Below are 17,503 nucleotides of genomic sequence, written 5' to 3'. Positions count from 1 at the left end.
AGAGCCACATCCCAGTGAATGAGACCATTCCAAGAACCTTGCTGCTCTTACCTCTGTAGTGCTCCATTCTGGTGTGATGGGTGATACCCTGTGATCGAAAGCTTAAGCTCAGAATGTAACGAGGGTCGGAACTGTCTCGTACCAGGAAGGATCCATCTGGTTTCCCCTTCAGCTTCATTTCCGCATCTTCCCAGTTCATTGGTCCCCAGTACCAACCACACTACCAGTAGAGAGTGCAAAAAGGTCTTCAGACTTCTGGTAAGCCAGAAAGGCACTTGCCCATTAACAGCTCTGTACTAAACAGCTTAACTCAACCATCAAGGGATTCGAAGAACTGTCAGTCTTTTCTGCCCCATCCTAGCACCAGTGCACTCCCAGGAAAAATTAACAGTTTAGCATTGCCTGTAGCTGTTGGCAAAAGTAGTGCTGAAGCATTTCCTCGGCAAGGCTAGTATTTCACAAGAGGAGCGGTTTAGCATCCTGGCAGAAATTGCCAATAACAACCCAACATACTCTGGGAAATCATCTGATGCTGACCAAAGGTATCAGCCACAGGTCCCCCATAACCTGCTGCTGGGGAACACCTTAAGAGCAAACTTAGGCACACTGACAGAAAGTCAAACCACATTAAACCATTTTGTTCTAGCTATACTAGCAGATAAACCAGTTTAATCACTAGTCCAGGAAGAGACATGGTCAACAATCATTGACAGCAATAAGTCCATTTCCTAGAGTAAACAAGACCATCATGTCCTTCTACCACATACAAGCAACATCTCTTTACACATGCAAGCTACCCAAATAAGGAAGACGTTACCCCTCTTCCGATTACATCCAAGTGCTTCTAAAGCTGGTGGGGATATATAAGTGAGGAATTTATCACCGGCAGGGCTATTGTTAGGGGAACATATCTTTCCTTTTGTCCTATCCCCATCTCACACTTACAAATCCATATGGGGGAAATAATGAAGCCCATAAGGCTGATTTCTGACTTAACCCACAAACAGTCCAACAATGGAGAGCCTTTGCCCACTGGAGGTCTTGTAAGAGTGACCCCAGATCTAGACCCAGCATGAAGCCCTTACCTTTTCCAATTCTCGCAAGCTAGCTGCAAAGCTGCTTGCATCTGGTCGGTAGAGAGGACACTGAAGATGCTGGGTGGTCTGGCTGTTCACTGCCTCTGTCGGTCTGAACGGGACGATCCGGGGAAACGCATCTGCAGGGAAACCACCAACAATGGCAGGCAACAGTCACTCATTGACAAGCAATACTGCAAAGAATAAGAGCCGCCCTCCCCAAACAGCCCCTGGATTCTCGAGGACAAAGCAGGCGCAGTGAAGCCATGGCATAAAAAGAAGCTTTACTGATGGATGGACAGTGTCCTTGGGAATGAGGACAGAGTGGGGAAACCTGGGTAGCAACTCCAAGGCAACTAATTCATTGTCTTCACCAGCTATTCACCGGTGTCCCCTCAGAGGGCTGTCCATGGAAACGCCAAGGCCTTTTCACCTGCTTTTAAAACTGATTGGAAAGGGATGTTGTCAAAGTAGCTTAGGCCTAAAATTTGACAGCTTAAAAAATTAGACGCGGGAAGATAGGAAACGGAAGGTTAAATGATAGAGCCAGGTAGCTGCAGAGCCCTATGTGTGATTTTACTCCAGTGCTACAAAACAGGACGTCTTTTGAGCCTAGGGAGCAAGTGTTGAGCCCTATTCCCAGAACTACACTAACACTAGCGGACAAGAGGCCCCAGTGATCAGAGAAGACACCTATTAGGCCACGCAGTGCATCCTGCAGCCATTTTAGGGTTAGAGGCTGTGATTCATGCACATTCCAGTTCTGCTGAATTTAAGGGAGGAAGTGGATATTTGAGAGTTGTCAAATGGAAGAGGGTAACTAGGCTATTATGAGCAATGCAGACAGACTGCACGTACAAATCAATAGTTTAAAAAGGAACCTAGAGGTCTGACTCAACCATGTCCCAGTATGTAGCAACATGGGTAGAAGACCAGCTCAATCCTGCATTAGCTGAACCGGCTAAGGGGGCAGCACCCAACCCTTGCTATCGTTCTTACAGGCAATACAGACTTCAGTAAGGCCAGACATTTGCCAAAACAGATTAGTCCAGATCTCTGCATAACGCAGCCTTGCCACTAAAACTAAGCTGACCTGGGGCATGGGGTGGAGGAGGCGGAGGCAGAGGGAAAGACTGCAGGGAAGACCCCATCGGACCCACTAGAACAGATGTAGGCAGCGTCCCACTGATATCATCTAGAAGAGAACAAAAGCAAGAGAAGTTCAGAATATAGGAAAGTAAGCGAGCTGCTACATCGCCAAGCACCTGCCAATGGAGCAAGAGCAAGCCCAGTGTCCAGCTCCGCCTACAGCGCTGAGCGGGAGGGGAACGGATGGAACATTAGCCAACAGCTCAGTCTTTCACTAGCTTCTCTGAAGAGCAGATATTGATGTAACCTCAGAACTTGTCTCTCTCTGTCACCTGGATACATACACCACCTCTCCTGCAAATCAAGAAGTTAGTTTCTAAACTGGGTATTTAGGGAGAACATGGCTGCCAATACAAGATTAAGAACATCAATAGGTTTCTGAATGTCTAACGGCAGCCCAATATGCAGCCACGTAAGGGACATGCAAGTTTGAGTTTCAAGAAGCCAGGGAGTGCTGTAGAGTTAGCATGCTAAACCCAGGAGAAAGGGCCCACCTCACAGTGTTCTATGCACAGCAGCAGCACTGGATATGGGACTGGAAGAAATTCTTTGCTTGGGAAGTAGAGATCAGTTTATCGGAAGGGATCCTGTAAGAGCCTGCATTGTACTCCAAAATGGAAAAATAATTCAGTCCCTACTACTTACAGCCACACACACATGACCAGGAAGGAAATTCTAGGGGGGATGTATGTAGAGTACCTAGCAGGCTGAGGCTTCTCCGTGGTGGAGGTGGAGGAGTCGGAGGGTGAGGCGAGGTCAGTCCTCGCTGGGAGATGTCCACATCCACTAGTGACACAGTTTCACCTGAAGGATTCATCGAGAGAGACTGGTAAGAGTTTGCACCTTCTCCAGAGCATGCAAAGGGAAGACAGAGTCAAGCAGCAAGGAGGTGGCTTTAAAAAGTTTTGGAGGCCAGTTTCCACACAGGACAGAGGCCTCTGCTTCAGTCTCACATTAAATACTTTCAAGTTGAATTTCCCCATTGCACTGATTTTAAGACAACTCTGCCACAGCAGCTCAAGGGTCAGGCTCTAAGCAATAGCCAAGTGCGAGCAAATGGCAAATACCGATGCATGCTAGTGAACCCAACCTAAGTTCAGCATACACAGTAGAAAGTCTTCCAATAACACAACAGACTCAGTCATTTTGAAGGCTATTAACAGGCACGATTTCCAGGCTGACCCAACAGGCAGTGTGTTTGGGTGGCTGAGGCATACTGCAGAAGGGTGTTCCAAGCAAGGAGCTGGAGGGGTTTTGTTTTCTTTTTTTAAACTCTATTTGCTACATTAAACAAACCAGTTCTTGCCAATGCTTCCTAACGTGCATTTTATGCACACTCCTAGGTATTTGCTAGACACAAATGGAAAGACTCCAGTAGCCCAAGGCACATCTGATGAAACGGTCAAATTTTGGACTTAATAACACATTCATGTTTTTAGCTATAAAAGATATTTTCCCACCGACCACCCCAAGTGGAAGATAGTCAGCAATACTTCAGTGGCAGTTCTTTGATCACGTTCTTGCTCTCATGATATTAACTCTCAATATGCTTCGGTGGGTACTTCTGATTTCTAGATTCAGATGCTGACCACCACAGCGTGACAAAGACTCCCCTGAAGTTCTCTATGGCTTTAATGCTCACGAAGTGGTTTAAAAGACCAATTTCATGCATTGGTACCTGAGGCCAGATTCAATAAGCCAGGGATGGGCATCTAGCAGCCCAGAGGCTGCAAACAGCCTGCCAAATCATTTTATTTGGCCCATCACAGCCCAGCTTGGGGCAGGTGCAATGGCCAAGAAGGGGGCAGGATGAGGCATCATGGGGGGAGGGCCTCCCTTACATGTAGCCATGTGGGTCAGGTGATGCTGTGGTGAGAGCTAATGGGCCACAGTGGGGTACCAGCCCCAGCCTCATGGTACAGGAGTCACCACTTCAGGGTAAGTGTGGGGCTGGCTCACCCTCTAACACCCCCTCAGGGGCTGCCACCTCCTAGGTGCGGGACCCAACCCCAGGTCACACACCCCAGCCTGCCAAAGGGTTTTAGAGGATTTTGTGGCCCTCTACCATCTTAAAGTTACCCATCCCTGCCAGAAGTCTTACAGACAACACTCCTGTTGACTTCAAGGGGAGTTTGCCCGCCAACAGCCTACAGAATCAAGTGATTTTGGGTTAAAACACCTGCTTACTGCTGCGGAGTAGCCCTTAAGATCAACGTCCTGCTTGAACCAAATAACTGGGAGAGCTGATCAGGCTTTTAGGTTACCTAGCTGGTATCAACCCAGGTGCTCAAAGGTTCTGGACCCCCATTGCCAGTGAAAGTAGCGTGACTTTTTATACATGTGTTAAAACACGTCTGAATAAAATCAAGGAAACATCACCAAAGCTAAACTACTATTATTAAACTAAACTAAGACTAAAGCAATCCAACTGACAAATCCACAAGTTAGTCCCACTATTGGATTGGACTCACATCAAATACTAAAAATAACCAAGCCTCAAATTCTAAAGAGGATTCTAAGCAGGTGGCTGTCTGTGTAGTTATAAATTCCAGCTAAACAATTTCAAAGTCAATCAAATCCATAACTTGCGGCTGGTTAAATATCTTAATACTGAAACTGAACCACCACCTCAGAGCCAATTATACAGCTTCCTTCCTTCGATTTCAATTCTTGTGGGCAGCTAACTCTCTCAAGCCCTCTCAAGATGTAATATTTGCACTATTGTAGCACTCAGGAGCCCAGCCAAGCACTATGTAAACACTGAACAAAAAGGATAGCCCACTTAACAGAACTCTGGATAAGCAGAAGTTTGACAACTCTTGTTTACCAGAAATTACAGATGGCAATCTCAAGTCTGTGGATTTTTAAACAGAACACACTGAATAATTTTAGGAAACAAGATTGAAGGCGGTTTACTTGGGTAGCTTCTCTCTTTCAGGTGCCTTCTCCACGTGTGGGGGCTCACACCTCCGTGCCTACAGCTACACTTTCACTGCCACCCCCTAAAAATAAAGCTAAGTAAAACAAAAGACAGAATAAAAATACTTAACGTAAGGGGGGCTGCAAATGCATCAGCTCTCAGTCTTCTGGACTAGAAGCTAGCTAATTAAGGATCCAGCATTTCCTGCTAATGGGCCTCCAGGTGCAGGGAGAAACTGGCAAAGGAAGGAGTGGCCTGGTAGTTGAGGTCCTGACTTCCCCACCCCAAGGTGATGAGTCTTGGAGATTCTTGAACATAAGCCTCCCCATAGGTAGCTTATTGACCTGGAAGGCAAGGCAGGCTTCTTGCCCTTATCTTTGATTTCCAAGGCCTTTGGACAAATCAGGTATGAGGCCCCTCTTTGATCCACGCAGCTTGGTCCAAGCAGGTTCTAATTAGGTCATCCTTAGTGAGTGTCAATTTTTGGAAAAGTCCCATTTAAATCAGCAAATGAACTACCCAGTGTTTTGCATAAGAGAACCTGATGTCTGTGAGCAGATAAAGATATCAATAATCCAGACACAAGACCATTTGAGGAAGTTGGCATGGTCTTATGTAAGTGAAAAGGTCTTGAGATGACAGTCTCCAGATTACAGAAAGTTTCAACAAAGTTACAAAAAATCTTCTAAATAGCTAATCGGAAAAACCTGAGTTACAAAACCAGCCACAACATTCATTCACTGGCAAAATTAAAGTGATTTCAAACTTGTGATCAATTTAGTCATTTCCAGTTTCTTCTCTGCAGTTTCTCTGGAGAAAAGTTACTTTAAAACCCATTATGATGAAGTCCATTAAAGTTTTAATTTCTTAAAAGGTTATACAAGGTTTGTATTCCCACATATGCGCGCGCGCTCTCTCTCTCTCTCTCACACACACACACACTCTGAAGATCCCAGGCCACTGGCAACAGCTGAGGAGCTGGTGTTAGCAGTGTTGGCTTTGGCAGTCTCTGGTTTGCAGAATGAATGCACATTATGCACATCTACAAGAAGCTAGGCATGTTACAGGAAAAAAACAAGCTTGTGCTGCTACCAAAATATTAAAATGACTTCTGGGGGGGGGGGTCTCAATTCACGAGGAAATGGAGAAGATGAAGAGCTATGGCTTGAATTCTCACCAGTCTCCATTTGTGATGTTAGCTCAACTCACTCTGCCAGAACTAAAGGCTGGGAGGAGGCAGAATTCTTCATTTACCCATTCAAGGCAAGGTAAAGAAATGACCTTCAAGGTAGGCAGCTCTCGGCACTGTCACTGATCAGCACAAAGGTCGACCAGAACCCTATAAAGGGACATCAGTATGTGTGCACTCCTCCTCCTTTCAGACACCAGGTACCGTACTTTCAATGTGCCTATTACCATATTAGCTGGGTTTCTATTGACACCTGAATCAAGAAGCAAATGGGATATGCAGGAAGCCCTTTGCTTTTATTTATAGCCAATCTGATCTCAAAATCATACCAATCAAAGCTCTGGGCATCCCAAGAAACACTTAAAACCACAATACTGAAGTTGCAGTCTACATAGTCCAAAGCCAGCAGCCCCTCTTCTTCCACCATACATTCCCAGACAATTGCACTGAGGCACTGCCTCAGCCCTCCACCAAGGCCCACGCAAAGCCCACTGGTTTGAAGCATCCCCTAAAAGTTAACGGATTTGGGCCACTACAGACCAACAAGTTGGGAAGAAGCATTCCAAAGGGACCCCTCACACAGAATATGTCCTCCAACCTGTCTGCTCTTTTCCACTCCGAGATCAAGCTCAAGCACCCACCTAATACCACCATAGCACTGGGTCATGGGGAGAGGTAGTCTCAGGCAGGACAGACACAGGAATCTAACCAACCCTTCTCAGCACCCAATGGATAAGACGCTGGCTCACTGCAAGCTTCTCTAACAGCAGGCCTTGATTCTGGATTCAGTTGTGCACAGCAACTGAGTAGAGCCACGTGACTATGCTTGCTGGTGCAGGAACACACACTGCTGTGATTGCACAGTGCCTAAGACAGGATCCTGTGACATCTGCACCGATGCGGCTGGCACTAGTACAAGACCCAGTACAGAAGCGTGGCTTGCACCAGCGTGAAGATTCCTGCTTTTAAACATAGTAGGTCACACTGGGTATCCTGCTGTGGCTACAAGTACCAGCATGTCTAATGAAGACAGCCCTGTGTGTGCTAGAATCACAGTTCAGACTTCTGTTGCCCTCTCAACAGCGGAAAATTAAAAAAAAAAACATGAAGCAGAATGAGGAGTTGTTGTTCCTCAGGGCTGGTCTACACAGACTTGCTTCTGATTAACTGTTCTTGTTAAGAGAGTGTCCCCCACAGGCATTTAATACGGAACAGCTACTGTGCTTTAAATTCACACCCTACCTTTATCCACATTAACTTTCCAGTGCAGACAAGCCTTACACTGCGTTCTTCTTTTAGGGGGTTGAGAGATTATAATTCCTGGTGGACTAAATAGCTCTTAATAGATGAATGGAAAGGAAGCCTTTTAATTCTCTGTAATTAAATCTAAAGAGTAACACACCTAAAAGTGTAAAATAAAGTGTTTCACTTAATCTTTCTATCCTTACCTGTGAAGAGGGGGCTGAAAGCAACCGGAGAAAAGGCACTTTGAGTTCTTGTCAATCGGGGTTTCCTGTTGAGAGAGAGAAAGAGCTAATGAATGAATACAGGAAAGTAGCAATTCTTTCTCAGCTCTGGCAAAACTGCAGCTTCATCTGCTGAAAAGCTGACTGAGCCTAGTCACTATACTTGCAATGCAGTTTAACATTTATGAGAACACCCGCTTTAGAAAATTTAAGTACAACAACCAATACACAAAGCTAAGTCTCAGTCTTCATACCACATCTCTAAATTGATAAGTAACAAGTTAATTTCAGGAGGAATGCCAGTTAGACTGTTAGAGCAAATATACTCCAACTTGAGTCGTGCAGCCTATTTAAAACTGAGGCAGTGTTATGAGCAGCTAATTCTTTCCCTAGGTTGGCCATTACATCAAGATGCCCTAGTGAAACACATATGATCAAGACAGAGTTACAGGTTACATGGGGCATGCCAAACCAGTTAACTCTGCATTGACACTCACACCACATGCAAGTGTCACATGAGGTACACAGCCTCCTTGAGACAGTTTGAGAGATGAGGTGAACCGTGGAAAAGCTGCTCAGCCCATTCAGCTACATGGAAATGTAGCTAAAACGTACCTCTGAGGACTCCCATTAAAATTTCCTTTCCAAAATTTACCTAGTATGAGGCCTACAAATTTAGCCATGTACGACCCCTGCCCAGTAAAAATTAGCCTGTACAGTATCCTTCACTGAAGGATCCTGAAGGGCTTTGCACAGTTGGGTATTATCACCAATTAACATAGGAGAAACAAAGGCAGAGTAGCTGTGACTTGCTCAAGATCCAAGTCCATTACAGAGGTGGGAACTGAAACTCAGAAGTCTCCCTTCCCATGCTCTCTTCTAAAAATCTAGCTCTTTGTGCAAGAGGTGGTCTTGCAACAGTAACGACAGAGTTAAAAAAGTGGTCAGAATTCTCTAACTTGATCCCTTGCTTTATACTTGAAAGTACTATTTAGAGAGCCCAACCACATTGGTATCTGAGCACAGCCAATGCTGACCATGAACTGTTGTTTAAAAATAACCCTCCGGCAGGCAGGCCAGCTGGCCTACAACCTCACAGGAAACAGTTTTTTGTCCCACAACAAATAAAGAAACTAGCCTGTTTAAAGTTTGCTTTGCAGAAGTGTAGTTTCATGCTAGAGGCTGCAAGACAAAGTTCCTGTGTTGGGGGTAAGAAGTACATGGCTACTACTTGAGTGTTTCCAGGCAAATCAAGCCTGAATCTTGGCTTTTGTGCAAGACATGATCTTAAAAGCGTGCTACAGAATTCTAATAAATGTCTCTACAGTGGTAGCTCCCAGTATCGCATACAGCCAGCTAATACTAGTGCACTGTCTTAACAAGACTCTACCCAACTGCTGGCCACCTGAAAGATCATAGAATATCAGGGTTGGAACGGACCTCAGGAGGTCATCTAGTCCAACCCCCTGCTCAAAGCAGGGCCAACCCCCAATTTTTGCCCCAGGTTCCTAAATGGCCCCCTCAAGGTTTAGCAGGCCAATGCTCAAACCACTGAGCTATCCCTCCCCCCTCCATTGAGCTATCCCTCCTACACTACACTACTCCAGAAATCTCTACCCAGGCAGGATGAGTCAATTACTTAGTGCCAGGCTTCACAATTTAAGAGCAGTGCCATCCAAACAAACATGTGTTACTACATTCAGCCTTGTAACATGGACATGAAGATTTACCAGCCTTGACATAAGCCTTTCTTTTCCATCTTTACCATGATGGAAACGCCAATATTTTACTCGCCCATCCAAGAGAATCTCTCATCCTGGGCAAGTGGGATTTTACAAGGCTGACTGGGTTCCTCATGAGCTTTCTTCTCCACCTCCATTTTTAGATTTGCAAGAAGGAAGTGCTCTCCACAATCTGAATGCTACCCTTATATCCACTAGTAGGTTGTGCCTTTGTCCCTTGGCTGTCCTATCTCCAGCCTCTTAAGAAGCTGGTCAGTTTCAGAGAAAGTTAGCCCTCTCCCATCTTCTGCAAAGTGTTAAGCTGAACATGATATCAATTTAACCAAGTTATTGAAACATAGAAATCTAAGCTCCAGTTTTGTATCACCACACATTAAAATCGGAGAGAGTGCAGAATATGCAAGTATAATCCTGCCTTTTCTGCGGGGCATACAAAATTCTGCTCTCATTTATACCTGAGTAACTTCATTGATTCTGATGGGCTAGCACAGGTGTGAAGGAAGTATTTAGTTCTATTTTTGCAATTAAGGACAGTAGTGAGAAACACCATTTAGATACTGATCACTTTTACGGAATCACTTAAAAACAAAATAGTTTGGAATTAAACCTCTATCTATTATTAAAGCCATATTTTATTCCTAGAGGAATGAGAATAGCAAGGAGTAGAAACATCTTGGACCTCTCTGTGCTGTTACTAAAATGGCTACATTTTTACACTACCATTCTATAATCATGTAAAAAAAGCACCATGTGTTATTTCCCACTTCTAGATCTGCAGTGGGGTCAGATCCAGAAGTGATTCACAAGGACTGGACTCTGCTACAGTTTACTTTTAAACTCAAATGATCTCTTCTAACATTTCCTTTCCCTCTTCTCCTCAAGCACAGCAAGAGTCTCCAAATTATGGTGGAAAATATTAACAGTAATCAAGTGTGACCGGCAACAGAACACCGCTGCATCAGTTTAGCTTAGTACTGCAGAAGATCCCCTAGGCGTCCTGAGGGAGCCATAAGTGGGTATTAGGGTGAACGTGGCAGTTGCTAAAGAATGCTAGTGATGGAATTTCCAAGCGGCTCACATGGCATGAATGGCAAGCCTGAGCATCAGATGAGCCATATCAAATATCACAGATGACATGGCTCAGACAGGGGTATCTTTAAATCATTAGAGATCAGAGGAGAATGTTTTAGGTTCAGGTGACCATCAAATCAATAGCAGCTGAGACAACAGCCATGAGAACTCATATTGTTCTGGAGTAAGTTAGGACAAGGTGACTTAAGTCTTTTCCATTTCCAGTTTCTGTAATTGGTTCCAGACAGGCAGAGATGGTAGTAAGTTAAACTGGCTTAGATCAAAGTCCTAGCCAGTCATCCTCACTGGGGTCAGGTGGCATCTTCTGCATATGAACGCATAAAGGAATGTTAGAAGGGACTGTAAAGATCAGATCCTTGAGTGTTGGGTGGGCAGATGCTATATGTGAACTAGCTACTGTAAACCAGCTACAAGACTTGGGCCACACGCCTGCAACTGTATCCATGCAGGCAGCCTCTTGCTGAAGTCACTGGGACTCTGCCTGTGCAGATGCAGTTGCAGGATCCATGCCTAACTCTGCATCCCCAAGTTTAATGTGAATAGAGCAGTGGTGCACAATGGCTTCAGAGAGCAATTTCTGTGTTGCAGCATTTAAATATCAATGCTCAGGCCCAAAGGCAGGAATGTTGCCACAGGTATTCCTATATTTAGTTGCAGTCAAAGTCTACCCCAGTTCATCAGAACGGACTATTGATCTTAGATAATGGGGTCAGTTTTCCTTTCAACTTTTGCTACATTTACTAAGCAGAGTTGTAACATGGTCCCTCAAGGAATCGGAATGCTATGGATTGCCTGGGCCGCAACTTCAAATACTGGGGATTCTGCTTAGCAGTAACATTTAAGAAAAAGTTGCACTGGGTAAACAGCCTTCTGCAATACAGAGACAAAACGTACTTAGCGTCAGTATCTTAGAACAGGAATTCTTTGGGAAGGATGTAGGAAGGAGGAAGGGGCTGGGAGTCAGATATACTGACAGGAATCTGCCTGAAAGCTAAGTCGCAAGTCCAAGAATAGCAACCTTTGACTGGATCAAAAGTCAACTTTGAACTAACTGGAGAAGCATTCCCCTTAGATTGCTGCAGCCTCTTCCCCAGTCCTAAAAGCAGCAAAGAGTCCTGTGGCACTTTATAGACTAACAGACGTATTGGAGCATGAGCTTTCGTGGGTGAATACCCACTTCAGCCCATGCATCTGACAAAGTGGGCATTCACCCATGAAAGCTCACACTCCAGCATGTCTGTTAGTCTATAAGGTGCCACAGGACTCTTTGCCACTTTTACAGATCCAGACTAACATGGCTACCCCTCCGAACCCAGTCCTAAAGTTAGTCTTCGTGGAACGGGTTTTTCCCAAAAGCTCTGAGTAGCGATAGAATTTGGTCAGGTCAGCCATCTGTGGCTCACTTTAAATGCCGTGTCCATACTAAAAAAAGATTTTAAGGTTAGCTAACAAATCTTAAAACCCTGGTGCAGACAAGGCATGCCGCAGTATTAACATGCATTAGCTGACTGAGGTAAACCCAAAGGGAGAGCATAGGATTTACTTCAACCAGCTAACATGTGTTAGAACTATAAATTGCCTTGTTTACACTAGGCTTTTCACAAATGTTGAAGATTCCCTTTTTCTCCTAGTGAGGACAAGGGCAAAGAACAAACAGTCTGCACAGAACACCGCTGGCCATGAGGAAGGGAAAGTTGAGAAAGGGTACCCAGCACACAAGTACTTTGAGGCAGCTTGGGAGAAGGAGAAAAGACACCATAACACCCCAGAGCGGAGGTTAAACCAACAAAAGAGGGGGCAGAAGCAGCTGTAAGAACCGTGGTGGTGCCCCATTGCTACAGCACAGCAGGTCCCGCAAACGTGGGCAATGCAGCACATGGTTCCTTGAAAGCAGCCTTTCTTCCTTCCCACATCTGCACAGAAGCAGATTGTGCATATAAGGCTGCAGACTTGGGCAGCAACCCAGACTAACCTACTCTTCTTCACTGGCACGAGACGGCATAAAGCCAAACTCTCTAGGAGCTAGCAATGGATGCTCCATGACTATGTAGCCTCCTGGCAAGTAGGGGAACGGGAACAAAATACAACAGTGATGTGCCCTCTTTCCTATCCCTTACAAGAGCTCCATGAAAAAGTGCCCATGTGAACAGAAGGCACGGTTCAAATCTAGACCCTTTTGATTCACCACATTGAGCTAATCTTTGTTAAAATACTACCTAATGCGTACAGAATCCCATGCTTCCGAGCGTAAGAGTTGGAAATTGCAAGAGCAGTGACCATTACATTCTCCTACAAAGGGAAGAATCCATGTGGCAGTATGTTCTTTTTGGTCTAAATCTGTTAATATGTAACTGATAATTTCACGCCACTTTATTTCAGTTCTCGGAAATCCTAAAGACTTCCAGTTCTGGTCAACAAGAAAAAGGAATGAGGAAATAAACAAGTACATTAGCAAAATAGTGTCATTACAAGCAAATGGAATCTCTCTGCCATCTAAGGTTCATTTATGGTAAATGGAGCTCCCACACGTAAAGAATCACCAAGGCTCATCTCAGAAGTGCATTAACAGTACTTAATGCTGGTCAATGTGTTTGAGCCTTAAGTGGTAACAAGTTGACACTGCAATTTAGCCAAGAAGTTTAGGCTATATGATCTCAGAGGCTAACTCATGACATCCCCAATTTAGGAGAAGCCAATAATTTCAGTCCCCCAGCCTACATCAGTAAGGTGAGCAAGGTTTTTGGCATATTGGCTGCACAGTTACCACAAACTGGTGCTCTGGACCACAACTCTCCAAAGGTTGTTTGCTACTCACACCTAAGATGTTGGGGGATTTTCTTGCTCACCCATCATAAACTCTTAAACTACATCTTTCATATGTCCTCTCTTCCCAAAGGACTTACATTAGACCAATCAATTCTCCTGGTCAAGGACTAGACTGTTTCCAGAGTCCATTAAATGCTGCTCCTGGGCTGACCAGAAACTTGCTTAAGATCTCAGTAAGGCACTCCCTGCCTCCCCACCAACAAAAGCCAAGTAATGTCACCTCATCACTACAGCATTCCCCGCTGCAGAAACAAGCATGCAGTCCCTGCAGCACCATGGCAGCTTGGAACTCCAAAGCCCACATGGTAACATGGAGAGCAGATAACAGGCCACCACATGAGCCCCTTTTGGTCCCAAATACTTCACTCCTCCTGCTGAAGCAGTTTCCTTTTGTCCCTATTAACTTATGCCTGTCAAAGGAACAAATACAAGTTCACCGAGTATGCAGAGCTCACATGTGACTATTCCTACTACAGCGCTGAATATTATTGCCGAAGTCATATTGGAAGTGGCCCAGGAGAACATAAGGCTCATATGGCTGCTCTTTGGATAACATCGATCAGCTCCACAATTCTTTTAATCAATGGCTCATGAGATAGGTGCTGACTTTAGCGTCCCAGGAACAAACAGAACAGAACAGTTCAAACACGGGTTCAAAACCCTAAAGTCACCAGCTGATAGAGACAGCAGCACTGCTAGTATCACCAAGTCTACAGTAAAATTTAGATTGGGATACTAGTGCTTCCTAATTTTAGGACAAAAAGAGGGGGGTTCGTTTAGTTGGCGTTAACGGGCCACTCTACCTTGAATGGTTGCTTAGAATGTGCGCTAACAGCTTATGCTAAACACCCTGTTCCACTTCATATTTAGCTGGGATGCGAGGACTATCCTTCCCAGACCCGAAAAAGAGCTCGGTGTAGCTCCAAAGCTGGTCTCTCTTACCAATGGAAGTTGGTCCAATAAAAGATATCACCTCTCCCACCTTGTCAATCCAAGTACAAGACAAGAGACAGCAAATGGACAAAGACAAATAGATGGGGGGAGGAAACAATGAGCCAGGAAAGGCGAGTGGTCTCCAAAGCGGGGTGCGCGCAAGAGCATCCTGGGGGTGCACGGCAGCTCGGCTCTTCTCCGCTCCGTCTTCAGTGGCACGGCAGCAGCAGCTCTTTTTCTTCCCCCCCCTTTTTTTTTTTTTTTTTGCTTCCCTAGAGCTGGCCCTGGGGGTGTGTGATCCAAAAAGTTTGGAGACCACTAGTATAGGCAGCACAACAGACCGTGGTCTCAGCACACTCCAAGCCTAGCCACTGTCAAGTTTTTTTTGTTGTTGTTTTTTTTAAGGCATGCCATGACTGCAGTCACTAACCTAAGAGCTGGCGTTAGAAAGCTCTAGCAGTAATCAATGGCCTGATGAACTAAAGCCTTCCTCAGCTAAGAAGTTCTGCCCTGCGGATGCATACACCAGATACTACAACAAAGCAAGAACCCAAAACCCCATGGCTCATGCTCCTGGACATTTACCAGCTATTCCTTCCCAGGTGCTGCTCCCAAAGCATTGCTGAGAGTGTATTCCTGCTTACACCTACATTTGATGTGCCTGAGCTGTGTTGGTGGGAATGATGAGCCCCTCAGAGGAGGGACTGAACAGCAACAAGCACTACATTGGATATGCATAACCCATGCCCTCCTTGGACCTTTGTGCCGAGAACACACTCCTGACGTATGCCTGTCCATGGAGCTGAACGGGCATGCCAACCTCCTCCCGTAAATGACAGGAACATATCCTACAGCCTACCCCATGCCCCTCCTTGTGAATGGACACTAAAGCATCCTTCTGCCTCACACCATGGCACGCACTTGCCATCTCCCATACCCACCTCACCCCCCCCTTACACTGAAAGCACATACGATGGCAGGCAGCCTCTACATCCCTCTGCCTCCCTGGCATTAGGGGCGTATACCCTGGCGCGCACACACCTCCCCAATATGGCTTCTCTGGACCCTTGCACAAAGAGCATAGGGCAGGGCCTGCACCCTGGCCTCACGCCCCATACCCTTAGGCCGAGCCCAAGCTGTTGCTTCTCACACGTGCCCCCAGCTCCGGACTCTTCACAGCTGCACCCACAAGCCCACGCAGAGCCTTGCATGGAAAACACAACCCCCCCACCCCAGTGCATCAAGAACAAGAAGGGAGGGCATCCCCCCCCCCCAAAGGCCTTGCTCCCTCCGAGCTGTCAGCAGGACGCTGCACGACCACGGCCCCTCGGCTCCCTGACGCCTTGGGCGCCCAGCGCCTCGCACCCCTCTGCGGTAAGCCCGCCCGCCCGCCCACAGCGCCCCCCCCCAGTCCCCCTTACCTGCCCGCGTCCCGCTCCCGGCCCCGGGGGCTGGACACGTCGGTCAGGCTCCCGGCCGAGGCGGGCAGCTCCCCGGAGCGCCTCCTGCCGGCGGCGGCGGCGGGCTCCCCCCCGGCCGAGGCGCCGCTGCAGCTCTTGGTGCGGAAGAAGCGGCTGAGGCGGATTTTGAGCGAGCCCTTCCGAGCGCCGAGGGGCGCGGCGCCGGCGGCGGCCGGCGGCTGGGCCCGGCCCCCCGGCCTCCCGCCCACGGCCCGGCCCGGGCTGCCCGGCCCCTCCTCGGCGCAGCTCTCGGCCTCGTCGGGCTCCAGCGCCTCCAGCACCAGCAGCGCGTCGCTGGTCTCCTCGGCGGCCGGGCCGCCCGGCGCGGGCAGCAGGCGGAGGCAGGGGCAGCCGCCGCCGCCGGGCGCCTTCCCGCGCTGCAGCTCCAGCGCCGCCAGCTGCAGCTCCAGCCCGGCCGGCGGCAGCGCCCCCCAGCCCGGCTCCCCCGAGGGCTCCAGGGCGCAGCGGTGCCGCGGGCAGAGCAGCTCCGAGGGGCCGGGCCCGCCGCCGCCCGCTTCGCCCGGCCGCCCCACGTTGCGGAACACCATGAGCTGCGGCGGCGGCGGGCGGGAGCCCCTCAGCGGCGGCCCCCCGGCCGCGCCGCCCTCCTCAGCGGGGCCCTTGCCGCCGCCGCCGCCCGGCTGCGGCCCGGCCCCATAGCCCAGCAGCCGGCTGAGCACCCGGTACGAGGCCGCCGCCGCCGCTTCCCCCTCGTCCCGGAGCTCGGCTCGCCGCATCCCGCCCGCCCGGCTCGGGGCGGCGCCTCCCCCGCCCCCCGGCAGCCCCCCGGGACCCGCCGCCGCCGCCTCCCCTCTCCCTCAGCGGGGGGGGGCACTGCCGCCGGCCACGCCCCCTCACTTCCGCCGCCGGCCACGCCCCTTCGCCCCCGTTCCCTCCCGCCTCAGGCCGCGCTCCCGGCCACGCCCCCACCCCTTCCCGCCTCAGGCCGCGCCCCTCCCCTGCGTCCCTCGAGCCGCGTTGGCCCCGACTTCCATAGGCCCCACCCCCTATCTACGCGACTCGCCCTACGTCAGCCCCGACTTCCAATAGGCCGCGCCCCCTATTCCGGCCTCATGTTGCCCCGCCCTGTCTCCCATAGGCCGCGCCCCCTGACAGGCCTAGGCCCCACCCCTTCTCTCATCAGCCCCGCCCCCTCCTGAGTCCCTGCCCCAGGGCCAGCCCTTTGCTTCCCCTACCCTTCCTCCTGGAGCTGGGCCTGATGTTTGTTGGGACAGGCGCTGTCGGTGGGGTGGGGCTTAGCCTGCCCTCTGGTTTCCCCCGTCCAGCCCCTCACTGTGGCTAGGGTGACCAGTTGACCCGATTTTATAGGCACAGCCCCGATATTCGAGACTTTGTTTTATAAACGTCCCTGCTACCCCCCTCCCCATCCCGATTTTTCACACTTGCTATCTGGTCACCCTAGCTGTGGTTCATGAGCACATCCCCCCACAACATTTGCAGCCTTGTTGCCTTCAACTCAAGCCATGTTAACGAGATGCGGATTATGACCTGAAGTGACACTGACCGGTCTCCTCTGATTGCCCCTTTATGTTTCCTTTTCCATCAACCATCTTCTCCACCCGTCTATGGTCTTAGGCCCCCCGGTATTGCAAGTCGTTCTGCACAGGCAGCTCAATGCATCCTCAGTCA

The 17,503-nt window shown here is 48.6% G+C and overlaps 1 protein-coding gene across 2 annotated transcripts in view; it reads right to left on the bottom strand.

Annotated features, from left to right (window-relative positions):
• SOCS7 (suppressor of cytokine signaling 7) overlaps positions 1-16,607 on the bottom strand; it is a 37,168-nt gene extending 20,561 nt beyond the window's left edge. The window contains exons 1-6 of one of the 2 annotated variants that reach the window (XM_048830122.2): positions 15,815-16,607; positions 7,783-7,847; positions 2,925-3,029; positions 2,170-2,271; positions 1,086-1,216; positions 52-220 (exon numbers count right to left, since the gene is read on the bottom strand). In XM_048830122.2, the coding sequence (XP_048686079.2) occupies positions 52-220; positions 1,086-1,216; positions 2,170-2,271; positions 2,925-3,029; positions 7,783-7,847; positions 15,815-16,590 (1,348 nt within the window). In that variant the 5' untranslated portion in view covers positions 16,591-16,607. The remainder of the gene's footprint in view (positions 1-51; positions 221-1,085; positions 1,217-2,169; positions 2,272-2,924; positions 3,030-7,782; positions 7,848-15,814) is intronic. The other variant, XM_075123666.1, reaches the window with a different exon arrangement.
• Between the last annotated feature and the right edge of the window lie 896 nt (positions 16,608-17,503).

The sequence above is a fragment of the Caretta caretta genome, chromosome 27, assembly GCF_965140235.1.
Source record: "Caretta caretta isolate rCarCar2 chromosome 27, rCarCar1.hap1, whole genome shotgun sequence".
Classification (NCBI taxonomy): domain Eukaryota; kingdom Metazoa; phylum Chordata; order Testudines; family Cheloniidae; genus Caretta; species Caretta caretta.
Note: the sequence above shows the minus strand (reverse complement) of the source record. Positions and strands in the feature narration are given on the sequence as shown.